The sequence below is a fragment of the Phyllostomus discolor genome, chromosome X (genome assembly GCF_004126475.2).
Source record: "Phyllostomus discolor isolate MPI-MPIP mPhyDis1 chromosome X, mPhyDis1.pri.v3, whole genome shotgun sequence".
NCBI lineage: Eukaryota > Metazoa > Chordata > Mammalia > Chiroptera > Phyllostomidae > Phyllostomus > Phyllostomus discolor.
In genome coordinates, this window is record NC_050198.1 from 95,047,475 (window position 1) to 95,064,459 (window position 16,985).

Consider the following 16,985-nt stretch of genomic DNA (forward strand, 5'->3'; position numbering starts at 1 on the left):
CAAGTAAGAGCCCTGGCTGGCGTAGCTCAGTGGATTGAGCGCGGGCTGGGAACCAAAGTGTCCCAGGTTCGATTCCCAGTCAGGGCACATGCCTGGGTTGCAGGCCAGAACCCCCAGCAACCACACATTGATGTTTCTCTCTCTCTCTCTCTCTCTCTCTCTCTCTCCCTCCCTTCTGTCTCTAAAAATAAATAAATAAAAATCTTAAAAAAAATCAAGTAAGAAGGAAAAGGGAGAAGATTTCTACTCCCAATTTAAGTTGTAAACTATGAAAATAGTAAATATAAAGAAAAGCTGTTGGAGGCCCAAGGCTGCATTCCACAGCACAGGCAGCCAGCATGGACATATTCCCAGCCCCAAGGAAAAGGCTAAATAATAAATACCAAGTCCCCATCCTAGTTTTGCAACTGACTCCATTTTCATCTGTAAAATGAGGTCAATGCTTTATCATGTTCATGATACAAGAAAGGATTTGTGCTACAAGAAAGGAACATTAAAGTATTTCAATGGCCTCATGTTAACAGCAGTTTAAGTTTGTTGAGAATTTTATAGTTTATAAAGTGCCTCCCATGTCTTATTTCACAACGACCCAGTAAGGCAGGTATCGTTTTATAGAAGAGAAACAGGTTTGGAGAGGTTAAGGGCACAGAGCTATTAAGTGGCAACCGGGCCTGAATCCAGGTCTTCTGTGTGCAAGTCCACAGCTCTTTCCATTGTACCACAGTTGTCTCATTTTATGGTGCACATTACAATCACACTTTGCATAGTAACATCGGGAATCCTACCTAAGTTACGCAAAGCAACATGTATTTTATATGTTTCTGTTGCTTCAATAAATACAATTTAAAAACAAGATGTGTGTATATGCACGTATGTACATAAACGTCCATGTAAAAAGTCCACCGAACCTATCTCAACTCCTAGAAAATATTTCCAATGGATGAAATATGAAATGACACCCAATGGGCACCAGATTAGGTGGTGTTGGTACCAGTCATTCTAGTACTGAAAAGGCTCAAGTAGCTACATCAATTCAGACTAGCTTTCGACGATACTGCCCTCATTCCCAGCAAGGAAGGATCCCAAAACCTAAAGGAAAAGGTATGCCTTCTTCCTTTACTTTGGTAGTTATAATCACACCGCACTATACTTACTTTTAGGTCAGGACGCTCCTTCAGTTTTTTTGGCTTTTTCTCAGGAGGACCCTTAAGTTTTTCCTTTTCCTGGTTCCGCTTAAGCCGCCTCAGCTGCTCTTGAATCCGCCGCCGTTCCTTTCGCATCTCTTCTCGATGCTGTTCATCAAAAAGCGCAAATTTTCGACTGCAGAATAGTGGGGGTGGGAAGGGGGAAATCACAGGACCATAAGCAAATCTAAGCCAAGAAAACCGTCCTAACAGCTAAACACCTCCACACCAAAGTAACTCATCCATACTGAAATAAAAGGGGCTGCCTGGCATTCTCATCTCCCCCACCCCTCAGCCTTCCTTCTGCAGAGGGGCACCTCTCTGAGAATGAGAGTAATCCCTAAGATTTTTGCCAGCCAACCAACTAACCAAAATGCAAAGGACCCAGGTAGAACTGAAAACATGTCTTTATTTGGTGGCAAGTTTGGAACTCTCCCTCTGATTCGGCTCTATTCAAACCCAAAGAGCTGAAAGGCAAGATGGTTCCCAATGAACAGACTCCCACGGACAACTATGCAGAATGCTGTCACTGAACCTAAAGCACCACCCTCACTCCTACTCCCTACCATTACCGTTCTTATCACAGTGGAGGGCGGTGAGTCAGACTCACATGAACTCTTCATCTTTTGTGGTCCGTATGCGCACATAGGCATCTATGACAGATGGCTTTCGGACTGTTTCACAGCGAACATACTCTTTCCCCTCTTCGTCTCGAAAAGTACGATAAATCTTGAGACAACGGCCAGTGGCAGAAGAGTTAAGGCTAGTCACAGAAGCTGTGTCATCATCTCTGTGATTGTTTCCTGCTGCTGCTGAGCCTGCTGCTGCAAGGCAGGAAAAGATTTCCACACATTCTTCCCCCTAGCACCCAAATGGCCATTTTCTTGGGGTTGAGTGAAAACCTTGAAGCTGAACATGCCACAATGCTATGCTTCTAACAGAAAGGATGAGTCCCCACCCCCACCCCCAAATACACTGCTTTGTACTTTCCTGACTTCATTTTACCACTGCCAATGTTCCCAGTTTTATAAGCATAAAGTTCGGGAAGGATCTCAAAGAATTGCATGTTTATTATAGGGGACAGAAGAGCAGTAGCTGCATTGACTCCTCTGAGCAACAGCGCAAGCAAAGTCCAAGCAGGAAGTGGATGATCAGCACATTAAAGAAAGACACCCAAGCACCCAGAGGGAAAAACAGGACCACAGAAACAAATTGAGTCTTAAGGCCAGCGTATGCTTCTCAAACTTTAATATGAATGAATAAGAATCACTTGGGATGTCGTTAAACTACAGATTCTAATTCAGTAGATTTGGGAAGCCTGAGCTCCTGCATTTATAACAAGCTCTCATGGGATGTAGACACTGCTGGTCCAGGACCGCACTGGTAAAAAAGCTTTATCACATCTTTACAAAGTAATCAGAATAATAAAATTACACAAAGTTTTTACAGAGAGAAGGAAACAAATGGAAGACTCTATGAGTGAGAATAGTCATTTAAACCATCTTCAGACTTTATCCTCTCAGCATCTACATCCATGTTTTCAATTGCACGTTTGACACACATACTGGGAAGGCTTATGGGAACTTCAAATTCCATACATTGCACCTTCCCTTCTTAATACTGTTTCTTTCTTTAAAACTTACTACTTTAATCAATGGTATCACCATCTTTCTAGCAAGCCCAGAATGAACTTTAAGGTCACCTTGGTTTTTTGTTTTTTTTTTCATTCCCAATATCCATATCCCAAACCAATCCAGAAATTCATCACCCCCCCCACCCCTTTACCCTTCTACAATTTTTGATTCGTTATTTTAAACCCTTTTTAGGGTCTAAGACTCCTTTGAAAATCTTCTGAAAGTCATGGATCTTCTCCTCAGTTATTAGTGTGGAGTGTATACTTTTTAAATCCTCCTCTTTTTTGCCTGTCTGTCTATGAAGCCACTAGTCTCACCCAGTAGCATCCGCTGTAGTTCCTTCCGCTCCTGCTCCTCCCGTTCGCGTGACAGCTGAGAGCTGGTTTTCTTATTCTGCAACATATTCTCAATGTTCTTTCCCATTTCTTCAAAGTCACTGTCTTCAGCTGAGCTGCTATCCGTGTCAGTTGATAAGACTTCAGTTGATGACAAAACCCTAAAAAGAGGAAAAAAAGGTTAAACTAAGACAAGGGGAAATATGAAAAAGCTCAACAAATACGGTTTTAGGCAAGAGTAGGAAATTGGAAAATCAACTTTAAGAAGGAATACTCAAAATCCGTAAGACATGGGACCCTAACAGAAAAGCTTTACAAAGTTTTCCTAGACATTTAGTTAACAAGGCAAGTTTGAAACATGTAGTACAGCGCTTCATATTCAGAATCCCTGGGAAAGCCTGAGAAACAAACCAACACATTGCTCATTATTAGCAGGGCATCACCATTCTCTCACCAGTAAGCCTTCAGAAAAAAACACACCTGTCCCTTAGCACCGTTGTGGTGGTTTCCAGGTCCAAGCAGACCACAACAGTTGCCATGGAACCGAAGTGCAAACCTAGCACCTCCTGCCATTCAAAACCTCTGCCAAGTTGCTTTGAAGGGAGTAGGTACTCTAGCAGTATTATGAACAGATACCAGCCTGAAATCTAGATACCCGACTACCTAAATCAAATTATTGGGTGACCTCCTGTTCATTATAAAATAGTGTCTGGGACCCTACCCCTCCTTCCGGCTTGGACTTTCTGCAGCACTAAAAGAACGTACTTGTTCTGTAGGTCAAAGATGCGCTGACATTCCTCTTTGTACCGTTCCTGATGCTCAGCCACAGAGAACCTTGATCCACGGGCAAATTTACTCATGGGCCCTTCCCCAGAGCGGGCCTGTTCTGTTGACATCGTGCGTACCACATCGATCACTTCCCAGCGGGACAACTTTTTAATCTACGAGAGAGAGACACGTACATACACACACATACACAAATCATCCAGGGATCTCAAAGAAGACACCGAAGGGCACAGAGAGGTAGACAAAAAAAAAAAAATTCACCCAAAGCAGGTTAAACAGAAAACTCTGGGAAAGCTAACTCCTTTTGAAAAAGTAAGTATTCAAGATCCAGTGTGCTATAATTTACACCATGAAATTCTTCAGATAGTTCCTTACATCTGCCTCCCAGCTGTTCCCTCTTTATACAAAGCCCCTAGGAGCCTTTAAGTTTTCCTCTTCCACACCCACCTCTTCCTCAGGCACACCAAATTTACGTAGAAGTTGCTTGGCATTTTTCAGAGAGAGGCGACGAAGGTCTGCATCTGTTCCTGTCACTGTCTTCTTGACTGGCTGAGGCTCCTTATCATCCTACCCCCAAAACAAAATAAAACAGGTAAGAATCCCAGGAAGTTTAGCTTGTTATAATAGATGTCTATCCTAAATTCATCCTGTCACCTCAACTGCTTTCCAGATTCTCTATCCCATTCATTTCCACTATTTAACCTCCGTTTCTTCCTCCCTTGATTTTCACCTTCTAGAAATTCAGACAGTCTCACCTTCTGCTGTGTTGGTTTGTTCGGAATCTTCACATAGGAAAATCCTTCACCGCACCCTGTGGGATCTGCCACCCCAGTCACCTCCAAGAGACACTTGCCCTTCATGGCAGCGATGAAGGCCCTTGTGGTATTCCAAGGAGCAGTGCGAACCTGAGGTATAAAAAAAGATCCTAAAGGTTATGGGAAACTTCGCTATATGTCTAGCCATACTTAGACGGCTGGAATAATTACAACAACGTACAACTGGATTCTTTCTTAAACTGTCCACAAAGTTCAATAGTTACATAAAGCTACCCAGTACTCAGCTTGCTGTTCTTCTTCCCTACGGTACTTAAATCATGTTATTAAATTAGAGATCAAATTCTCAGACAGCGTGAGGAGGAATATGTGGAATAGTGATGCCCTCTTCCCCCATATCCCTTGGTCTTAACAGAGTTTTCAGACAGTGTTGTCTGCAACCTCAGGATGTGCAAAGAGGTGAGGTAGATTGATGACTACGTCTGATTGTCCAATTGCTCAAATGGCTTTAGAATGGCCTGTATAGTCTCATAATTAGATGATAAGCGTGCTTTACAAAGCACTGACCCCAACCCCAGCAGCACTAAACCAAAGTCAATTCTACCTCTGCCACTGATGTGGTAACAAAGACCTGTCCTCTCTTGAGACCCTAAATAGTGTTTACCAACCCCATAAAATAATCAGGGAATTAAGACAAGGTCAGTCAAGAGTACACATAATTAGCCAGAAAGCGGCCAATTCTCTAGATTCAAGATTCAATCTTGAAGGCCATTCAAACAGACTCCCTAATTTCCAAAATTCTTAGACATCCAATCACTTCTCACTCCAACCTCAAAACAAGGGTACACCAGTGATTCTTTACTTACTCTGTCTGACCTCATTTACAATCATTCACTCATTGAGTGACTGACTGAATATCTACCACATGCCAGCACTCCTTTTTCATGGACCTCTTATTAGTGAGGAAAAGAGACAACCAACCAACCAAATTCAACACTGCATGATCAGGGCGCCATGACAGGAGAGAACAAAGTCCTATACGTACATAAAGACAAGAAGGATGATGACCCAATCTGAATGAAGGGTGAGAGTGAGGGCAAGAGTCAGGGAAAAGCTAAGAGAACATAACTTGTAGAGGAAGGTCAGATGGTAGAAGAGTGGAGAGAAAATATTCTAGGCAGACGGAATGGCAGTTACAAAATCCTGAAAGGCAACAGAAAGAAACTTAAGGAATTAATTGAGTGTTAGTATGTTTGCAGCTTAGAGTACAAGGTGGGCAACGACAGCAGATGAGAAGAGGTTAGGGTTATATACAAGACTGAAATCATGTAGATCCTTGTAAATGTTAAGGACTTCCTCCTCAAAGAAATAAGGACCCAAAGGGTGTCTTTGGGCCAAAACAGTGGTATGATCAAATTTTTCTTTTAAAAAAATCATTCAAATTCTTAACAAATGGTTCTAGAATAATTGGACATTCATTCATATAGAAAAAAGAACCTTAATCTATACCATGCACCCTATACAAAAATTAATTCAAAATGGATCTAAACATAAGATCTAAAACAATAAAACTATTTATACACACAACTTGCATGAATTTCAGCATAACTGCAGATTTAAAGAACACAGACAAGAAAGAATACATACTTTCAACAACTGGTGCTGGGGAAATAGAATATCCATATGCAAAATAATGAAATTGAACCTTCACCTTACAACATATAAAAAAATTAACTCAAAATGGATCAAAGACCTAAACATAAGACCTAAAAATACAAAACTCTTAAAAGAAAACATAGAGGGAAATCTTCATAACACTGGATTTGGCAATGACTTCTTGGATGTGGAGCCAAAAGCACAAGCAACAAAAGTGAAATGAGATAAACTGGGCTACATCCAAATGAAAAACATCTCTGCATCAATGGACACAAGAGAGTGAAAAGGCAACCTACAGAATGGAAGGAAATATTTGTGTAACAACTGAGAGGTTAATATTCAAAACATATAGAGAACTTCTACAACTCAACAACAGAAAACAAACGACCCAATCTGAAAATGGGCCAAGGACTTCAATAGACACTTCTTACAAGAAGACATACAAATGGCCAACAAGCACATGAAAAGATGCTCATTATCACTAATCATTAGGGAAATGCAAATCAAAACCACAATGAGATACCACTTCGTATCTATTAGGATGACTACTATCAAAAAACCAATAAATAGCCCTGGCTGGTGTAGTTCAGTGGAATGAGCTCAGGCCTGCGAACCAAAGCGTTGCCAGTTCGATTCACAGTCAGGGCACATGCCTGGGTTGCGGGCCAGGTCCCCAGTAGGGGACACGTGAGGGGCAACCACACATGGATGTTTCTTTCCCTCTCTTTTTCCTTCCCTTCCCCTCTAAATAAATAAATAAAATCTTTTAAAAAAACAGTAACAAGCGCTGGCAAAAGTATGAAATAACTGAAACTCTCAAATACTATTGATAGGAATGTACAATGATGCAGCTGCTTTGGAAAACACTATTGATGTTCCTCAAAAAAACTAAAAATAGAACTACAACATGATCCAGTAATCCCACTTTGGGGAATGTATGCTAAAGAACTGAAAGCAGGTCTTAAACAGGTATCTGCACACCCATGTTCGTAACAGCACTATTCACAACATCTAAGAGATGAAAATGCCCATCATCCATCAATGGACGAATAAACAAACAATGGAATATTACTGAGCCTTAAAAAAGGAAGGAAACTCTGACACATTGCAATATGGGCAAATCTTAAGAATGCTAACGTTACAGGAAATAAAACAGTCACACAAAAACAAATAGGATATGATTCCACTTTGGTGAAGCACCTAGAGTAGTAACATTCATTGAGACAGAAAGTAGAATGGTGGTTGCCGGGGGCTGGAGAAGGCAGGACTGGGGAGATATCATTTAATGGATACTAGAGTGCCAGCTTTACAAGGTGAAGAGTTTTAGAGACTGGATGTACAACAATGTGAATGTACTAACACCACTGAACCATACGCTTAAAAACTAAGATGGTAAATTTTATATTATGTATATTTTACCACAATTAAAACGAAGAAAGAGTGCATACTATATGATTCCATTTATCTAAAATTCTAGAAAACGAAAACTAACCTATAGTGACAGAAAGCAGATCAGCAGTTGTCAGGAGACAGGGAGGGTAGAGAAAAGAATTTCAAAGGGGCACTAAGAAACTTTTGAGAGTGACAGATACGCTTATTATCTTGTCAAGAGGATTTCACAGGTACAAACATGTATCAAAATATACCAAATAGTACCTTTTAAATATGTGCTGCTTATTCTATGTCAATCACATTGCAATAAAGATGTTTTTTAAAAAGATAAATGGGGTATACTAACAAAAATGACTGTACAGCATTACCTCATCATCAATCTTCATCTGGAAATCTTCCTCATTTTCTTCTTCTGGAGCAAAAAAGGACTTCTCGCCATAGCCAGCATCCTGGCAGAAGACAAGTCCATCCATAAATCAATAAATTAGAAAACACAAAGCACAAGTTTCACTGAATACCAAGTACAAAATATCAAAACACATTTTGCACACAGAATGAACTTTGTAAAAACTTTGCTGTATCTATCACCATTCTACATCCTTAGGTTATCAGAAGATACAGCAAGCTAAATAGAAATGCTCATTAACTCAGTGGTACAGAGTTGTACTATCTCACCCTAGCTAGATCTTCCATATTCTGGCCTTGTAAAGATATTGTCCTTCTTTCAACCACATGTGCAGCATCATCATCATCTCTGCCCACCTGGAAAGCTGTGGAAAACAACCAAGAAATACTTTCCCTGTTTACATACCTGTCTTGTAAAGAACAGAATGTAAAGTCACCACCCAATGGATGAGCAACCATTTTCAAAGCAAAATAATATCTCCTAAGTCCCTCATTAAGCCTTTCCACTGATATTTAGCTACACCGTAGTTTTCCCCAGAACCGATGTACTTCATACAGCTAGAATTTTCAAACAACTGGCAATAATCTAGTAACCATCTTTTCTAAACCAGTGAGAACAGGCTTTGTCCTGTCTCTCTGAAAAAAACTCACGGGCACAGGCAGTGCCCAAATGGAAGTGGCTCACCTTCAGTCGCTGCTCTGCAGCTATCATGCTATAATAAGCACAGCACTGCTCTGGAGATACCATAGCTCTGATCTCCTCTTCGGTTGGCAAACGGAAATCAGACTTCAGCACCCACCAATTTGAATCCATTCCTAGAAGAGACAGAGAGAGAGAATGAGACTGTTCTTAACTCCAAGGGCCCTTTTACTGACAGCAACAGGGATAGCAAGCCAAGACCGAACCAGGCAGTGTCCTAGGAGGTACCAAGCCTAGCCACAGCTAGCCTGACTAGCCAGGAAAACCCTGCTGCTAGGTTTCCTACATCTCACATAAGACATCCACCAACCACACTGAATTTCTTGGCAGGTAAAATCAAAAAGCAATCAGAGCTTCCCTAAGTGAACCATTTTCTACCCCCTCCTTTTGATTGTTATCAATTTCCATTTCTACTTTATTAGCTGTATGCTTATCCTTTAACTGTAAGCCATAATTCCTTTCTTGGAAAGAGGCAGAAAGGACAAATAACTAGTCACGACTGATGACCTGTGCGTTTGAAGTCAGCGCAGAGCTTTAGCCTCTTCCGGATGCTGCTTTCTGAATGAGAAGGAAAGGCTTTTTTTATATCTTCCATCCGGATCCGGCGTGGCCGATCTGCACTCTTCCAGAAGAGGCGGTAAATAAAAACCTGCCCAACAAGCCAAAAAAAATTTTTTTATGTGGCAAAGTAAAGGATAGAAATCACCAGGGCCCCTTCCCCTGCTAACCCCTTGTGTTTTGATCTTTCTTGATGTGCCCCCAAATACATACACCCTTTTACGTGTATCCTGATCCCCTCCTTCTTACCTGGAGAAAGTCTCGAATATGCGTATTGGCCCTTTTGGAGTTGGGCCCAGGAACTTCAAACAAGGGGCACTGCTGGCCAACCACAAAGATATCCACTAATTCTCGAATATAGTAACCTTGCCTTGTCCGGATAATAAGGAAATCAGTTTCTGGCATCTTATGAAGATAAATTGGGGCACGAAAAAGATTGTTCTCAAATGCCTAAAGAAAGTAAAAACACAAAAGTAGTATACAGAGACATCCTAGGAAATTTAGTCAACTAATGATACAGGTAAATCACGCTAACTTGCTGTCCAGCGCCATTATGCCATCTATCAAGCATTATTACAAACAAATTATAAGATAGAATATCAAATGGGACTAGACAGGTAATTTTTCCCCACTGGCTATTTTTAAGAGTCAGTAGTGAGGAAACTAAAGGATTTGGATTCAAATGACACTGACTGCTCTGCTGCTACTCACTATATGACATCAGATTAGTTAAATTCTCTGAGCTTAAATTTCCTTCTACACAAAACTGAGATACTTAAAATGCCTAACATCTCACAGGATTGCTATAAAAATTATATACGAAAATCACTTTAAAGACAAACAAGCACTATACTAGCTACCCTGGATGCCAGAACAGGTCCTGACGTAATACAGGAGAGAGCAAAGCATTGGTTAAATAAATTAATTAAAAAAAAACAACTAATGAAGTAGACAGTGTGCTAGAGAAGACATTAAACACACAAGACAAAAACATTCGAGCTTAAGTAGCAGCCAGATGGGGATCTCCTGTCACAAGAAGCCTGTGATTCCAAGGAGAGACTTAACAGAAAATCAGAAAAGTGGACAGAAAGATGAAAGATCTTCAAAAAATGGGTGTGAAAAGAAAATTCTAAATGTGAAAAGTGGAGAAAGCAAAAAGTTACAGAAGATTTAAAAAAGGATCTTTAAGGGACTACAAACGAAGGGGATAGATTGGTGGAAAACCTCAAAAGGAAGTCAAGGGCAAGAATACCAGGAACAATACAAAAATAATACGCAAAATATGGTGGGGAAGTGGACTGTAGATGTAAAGGATAAAGAAAAAAAAGGCTTTGCAGATGCTTTAGGAGAATGAGTGATAGTAATAATGAATCAAACTCAGTGTAAGAGTGGGGAAGTGGTTAAGAAAAATGGAGTGGAGGAAAAAAGGTAGGAAAGTACTAATGATTTCCTCACATCATTTGTGGACCTCTACACTTCCCCTTCACAAAATATGTGAAAGCCAGGTTACCAGAGGGCCTCTCTACGTCAACGAGCACAAAGAGGGGGTTAAAAAAACAACTCTTAGCCCTGGCTGGTGTAGCTTAGTGGATTGAGCGCAGGCTGCCAACCAAAGTGTCGCAGGTTCGATTCCCAACCAGGGCACATGCCTGGGTTGCAGGCTATAACCCCCAGCAACCGCACATGGATGTTTCTCTCTATCTCCCTCCCTTCCCTCTCTAAAAATAAATAAATAAAATCTTAAAAAAAAAAAACAAAACAACTCTTCACTGTTGCTGGGGACTATCAGGTCCAGGTGTGGTTCAATATTCAAAATGACAACTAATACAATCAAAACATACCAATTTTACACCTAGAAATCAAAATTAACTATAGTAAATTATCATCCAAAGTTGACTCCCCTATGCCACCCAGATACTTCTGGACTTCTTACCCAGTGTGTATTTTCAAAAAACTATTTTTAACTAAGCTTATGAATAACATAAATAACAGCTACTATTTTAAAAAGATCAAGAAAATTGGATTATATTGATCTTCCCTGTACTTCATGTATGCATAGTTTCTCAATCAACTAGAATTGGTCCTTTCTGAGCTAACTGGCTATTCAATGTCAATTCCCTTAAGAAAGCATTATTATAACAGGGAAGAATTCCTCACCTGCAGCAACTGGCCAGGATGGAGAGAGCCCAGGAAAGGAGATGTATGGCAGTAAACAGTTTCTCCATATTTACAATCTGGGGCTCCGGGATCTTTTCCAGGTTTCTATAAGGAACACAGCAGACCCAGTTACTACCACAGAATATAATCAATATGCCTGCACAAAATATTCCATGACCACAGTATTTTACTAATATTACAAACTACAAGAAAGATACCATTTCTTTCTCCCAAGAAATTTATAGTATAAAAAAGACAAAATACAAGGTCACAGATTATCACTGTTTGTCTAACTACAGCTATATTAATAGAGATTTTCTGAGAAGAGATTTTCTGAGCAGAGACTTACCCGCTTATAATAGTTTTTTATCTTGGTTGCCATGCCAACCTGCATCATTAATGGCCCATTTTCCTCACTGTATTCTGCTAGAATAAGATCTCCATCTTTGCCCGTGAGGTCCTGAGGTGTGCGCATGAAAAACATCTCTCCGCCACCTGAAGCTTGCCTCTCTTGTTCTCTCATCTGCCAGAACAAAGAGAATACCGTCTAGCTCCTGATAAAACAATAACTATACATATTAATGATGTTCATGCTGAGACAATGACACTGAAAACAATTTCATCTTGCCTTTTTTCAATTTCATTGCAAAATTCTTCAAACATATGAACATTTGTTATCCCACATCCTAGATACAAATGTGTACAATCTTTCCTATGTTTTCCCTATGACTACGTCTCTGTAGATGTTGCTGAACCATTTTTGAAAGCTGCAGTCATCATGATATTTCCATTACACACTTAAGTATTTTCACATGCATCTCTCCTAAGAATAGGGACACTCTCCTAAATACCCACAATGACATTCTATCATATGTGCAAAAATAAACAGTAATTCCCTAGCATCATCTAATGTCCAGTCCATTTCCCCCATTTATCCTTTAATGTGAACTTTCATAGCTGTTTATTTTCTAACCAGGATTCAGTCATACCTTAGCCTTCTTTTTTATGTGCTTTAGCAAAGGCTGGACTGAGTGAGGACCTGGCTGAGACAATGCGCCAAAGGAGTACTTCTTCAGAGGCGGGCGGTGGAACTGCCGGAGTTTGATGGGCCCCATGTGGGTGGGGAAGAAGGGCTGCCGCAATTCCACAGCAGGAATGGAGTGCTAAGACAGAAAAGGATTCCAATTAAATATAATACTAACTCCAGCCTAGGCAAGATTCACCCATACCCTCCATCAGAACAAAGCAGTGGTTGCCATCTATCACAGAAAAAAAATGTTTGTTTTTTTTTTAAGATTTTATTTATTTATTTTTAGAGAGGGAAGGGAGGGAGGGGAGAGAGAGACAGAAACATCAATGTGCGGTTGCTGGGGGTTATGGCCTGCAACCCAGGAATGTACCCTGGCTGGGAATTGAACCTGGGACACTTTGGTTCCCAGCCCGCACTCAATCCACTGAGCTACGCCAGCCAGGGCAAAAAAAAAAATGTTTTTACCTGGATAATATTTCCTCCAAAGGTGCCTCGAAGACCCTGTTGCTTGGGGTAGTAATATTCATCGTTGGAGAGATTCCATGGATCTTTTACTTCTGGCTGAGACATGTTCTAATGACAGGTCATCAAAGAAACCTTAGTCAGACTTCCCTGCCCTATTACCTTTCTTTGTTCTTCTAAACACTAAGACCCCTTTCCCTTCACAGACCTGCTGTGGTTCCTCCTTGATCACCCCCGTTTTCCCTAAGAGAATTCGACTCTTCTTCAGAGATGATTCCTTTTTACTCTCCTTAGAGGGGGAGTTAGAGGTGGCCTCTTCCTTTTCATCAGGAATTTCTGAGGATGAAACGAAACTCACTCTGGAGTTCACCTTAAGAGTCACCTTTCCTACTGATAACTTTGGCGTTCTGAACAAGACTTCTCATGCTACCCCAGACCAATTCTACTCCATGATTCACCCTTCCCAAACAAACTATACTCCTGACATCTCAAAGGTACCACTTTCCAACATTCCTACGCTGTGCATTTTCCCTAAACAATACACAAATACTGGAAACTGATCACAACTTTGCTCTCTCAAACTGCTACCTAGAAGCTTCTAGTCTTGACCTTCTCAACCCTTCTGATTTCTTCCAGCTCCCTGACATTAGCTACAAGATGTTGATCATGGAGGAGTAACACTTGCCCCTGCCAGTACCATACCCAAAATGAGGTTCTCATCATTGGGATCAAGTGTCAAGACAGGAGGCTCCAAGAGCCGGGGCATGGCCTGAGCATCCCAGATGATATTGTCCTCCCAGCGTCCATACACCAGATCCTCGTTGTCAATGGGAAAAATGGAGTACCAAGGCTTGTCATCATCCAGCGTGGCCGTAAAACCTAGTCAAAACAGAAAGAAGAAACACTTGACAACAGACAAAACATTTATGCTCATTCCAATCATGATTCTAGCAGAGGGAAAAGGAGCAAATGTTAGTAGAGTTAATCACGTGACTGAAAAGTTACTCACTCACTGAAAAGAAACCTAATGCATATAGCATATGTGTCCTTTTAATAAAATGTTGCAGACAAAATGTTCACTGCAGTATTTTTTTGTAATAGTCAAAATATGAATGGCCAAATGCTTAATAAGGGACTGGTTAAATTATGGCAATAAATGATATGGTAAACTATGCTAATGATGGTAGTAAATATATCAGAAATATAACTGATAAATTACAAACATATCCATGTAAGAATATTATACAACTAATAAAGCATTTAGATAAAATGGGAAGAAGAAAACAACCATTTCTTAGATTTAAAAATAAGACATTTTGTTTTTTTCTCCAAATTGTAAAAGTAATCCAGGTTAACTGAGAAAAATTTGGAAAACAGAGAAAAGTATAAAGAAGAAAACCGAGGGGAAGGGCCTAATTAAAGAACAAGTATAAATGACCCATGGGCATGGACAACAGGGTGGAGACTGACTGTGGGAGTGGGTGGTAGGCAGGGCAGGGGAGAGCAACGGGGGAAAATTGGGACAACTGCAATAGAATAAAAAAAAAAAGAAGAAAACTGAAGTTTGTGATTTACAAACCAGAAATAACCACTTTAAACCCTATAGTATATTTTCTTTTAGTCAGTTTTCTATGTTTATATAGTGTTTTTCTCACTTGCACAAACAGGATATTAAATATGCTACTTCATATCTTTATTTCCATTTAGAATAAGCTTCCCATGTCATTAAACACTTTTATGGAGAACTTTGAATGACACAGAATATTTATATTGAGAAAAATACACTATACAAACTGTACCTATAGAGAAGAGCTCATCTACACATATACACAGGAGACAGAAAAGTGAAAACAAAAATACGCCAAAAAGTAAAAGGTGATGATCATCTCTGGATAGGATTACCAGTGATTTTTGATACTGTATTGTATTTTCAAAGTTTTCTACATAGCATGCCTTTTTTGTATGCACATTTCAAGAGCGAAAACGCAAATTCTAGAATGATAATGACAAAGAAGATTTGAAAACAAAGACTACAAAGATAAAGCACTGTTATAGTTCAGAAAGATCTTTAACCTCAAAGTGGCTTTCACCTTTTTCTAATGAGAAATCAGAGTCCAATCCTGGCTTGTTAACAGTGTAAAAAAACTACTACGGACTAGAATCAGGGCTCACATCCCAAATATTTTGGTGTCTCTCAGCAGCAGAAAAGATCACAGCTAAGCCCACTTAGGGTTCCTGAGATGAAGGGCAGTGCTGGACACAGCCGGCACAGAAGCATACCTTGCTGAACATTATAAGCCATGGCATTCCTAGTCATGCTGGAAGGAAGCCAGCCTGCCAGGCTTGCACGCTGAGGTTTTGTCCCTTTGTGTTTGACGTCCTCCCCATCCCAGATGATATCGTCCTCCCAGTGCAACTGTGTCACCATCAGGAAGTTTTCATCAGCCAGAAGATCGATGCCACCATTTTCCCCAGGTTTCTTCAAGTCCTTGTAGAAGTAGGGAAGGAACAACAAATCCCTGAATGGTCGCTGGTCAAAGTTCCCACTCCAAATCCCACACCAGATACATCAAATGCGGTCCCTGACTCGAGAGAAAAACCTGATAATGGAGTTCCCACTCCTAGTCTAGCACAGCACTCATTTCAAAAACAGAATCCTTGCAATGGGACCTAGTCGCCAGGGTAATATGCCATACCAAGCAAAAGGCTTAGACACCTACATCTCCCACCAAAGAAATCCTACCCAGCATGTGCCTAATTGAAAACTAAAGTAAAACAGATAGGGTCCTGGGCACACTGATTCTTTTCTCTTACACACCAGGGCTGCTTACCTCCATCGTTCTACAATTTATCACAGGTTCAGGTTCCACCTTTTTCAGTTTGAAGCCATAGTCAAACCCACTGCCATCTTCAGGGACACCCAGCATATCATACCACAGTCGGGCAGGCCCATACCGCCACTCAGCCACTCTTGGTTTGGTATCTGTCACTTTATCTATATCTCCAGTTGACTGGGAAAACTTGGACTCCACAGGAGCCATCATTGTAATCTGCAACAGAGCAAAGAAGTAGAAGTGGAGAAGAACCTCCTGGTCCCAGATGTAGGCTACTAATAGGCAGGAGGAGAACCTAGAGGGGCTAGAAGGATAATCCCTGAACTGCACTGGAGTTAGAATACAAACAATGAAGGTACATCATGGCACGCTGCCTATCATTTAAACTTTCTTATTCACTAGTGTGTATATTACCATCTGCCTGCCCCCAATGCTTTCCTATTATTGCACAAAAGAGAAGGGAAGGCCACTGGGATTGAACTCATGGTTACTCACTGATAATCAACACAGGACTCTGCCTGCTATTTCCAATTTAGACATAAGCTAGGAAGGCCTCATCTGCCCCCCGTCCCGCCCAGGTCTTCCTCCCAGGTCTCTATTTTGCCTACTTCATCGTCAGAGAGACACTGCTCTGGAGGTGGTGGTGGAGCATAGTCGTAGTTCCACAAAGACTTGTGGTTGACTTCTGATTCTACTGAACACTCCACCTCCTGGAGCTGCTCTTCCTGTATCAGCTCACGGTGTTTCTTTTTCCTTTTTCTTCGAGCACTGCGCCAAACAGATGGAACATTCTTCCCTGGTCCAAAAAGACGTAGGAAGCGTAACACCTAGAACACAGAACACGTTACTGTGTCAGAAACTCAATGTCTGCTAGAAAAACAGCAGCATCTGGGTCTGAAAATTCCCTTGAGGGGTCTACTCAACTGGCAGGGAGGGATCAAAGGGTGCTGATTTCAGATTTATCAACATCTATCCAAAAGGTCAAAAAAATCTCTCAATAGTTTGTAGTAGTTCTTTTAAGACAACAAAGACAGTTTATAATGAGAACTATGAGAACTATATAAATTACATGACCTACA

At 40.7% G+C, this 16,985-nt stretch overlaps 1 protein-coding gene across 1 annotated transcript in view; it reads right to left on the reverse strand.

Annotated features, from left to right (window-relative positions):
* The window catches only part of TAF1 (TATA-box binding protein associated factor 1), a 71,983-nt gene that overhangs the window by 47,266 nt on the left and 7,732 nt on the right, over positions 1 to 16,985 (reverse strand). The window contains 19 exon segments of the mRNA XM_036016727.1: positions 1,155 to 1,320; positions 1,795 to 2,008; positions 3,136 to 3,314; positions 3,919 to 4,094; positions 4,387 to 4,506; positions 4,695 to 4,844; positions 8,129 to 8,209; positions 8,851 to 8,981; positions 9,373 to 9,514; positions 9,673 to 9,873; positions 11,581 to 11,685; positions 11,930 to 12,103; positions 12,570 to 12,743; positions 13,076 to 13,183; positions 13,281 to 13,408; positions 13,775 to 13,951; positions 15,353 to 15,560; positions 15,904 to 16,122; positions 16,515 to 16,733. Coding sequence (XP_035872620.1) covers positions 1,155 to 1,320; positions 1,795 to 2,008; positions 3,136 to 3,314; positions 3,919 to 4,094; positions 4,387 to 4,506; positions 4,695 to 4,844; positions 8,129 to 8,209; positions 8,851 to 8,981; positions 9,373 to 9,514; positions 9,673 to 9,873; positions 11,581 to 11,685; positions 11,930 to 12,103; positions 12,570 to 12,743; positions 13,076 to 13,183; positions 13,281 to 13,408; positions 13,775 to 13,951; positions 15,353 to 15,560; positions 15,904 to 16,122; positions 16,515 to 16,733 — 3,072 coding nt within the window.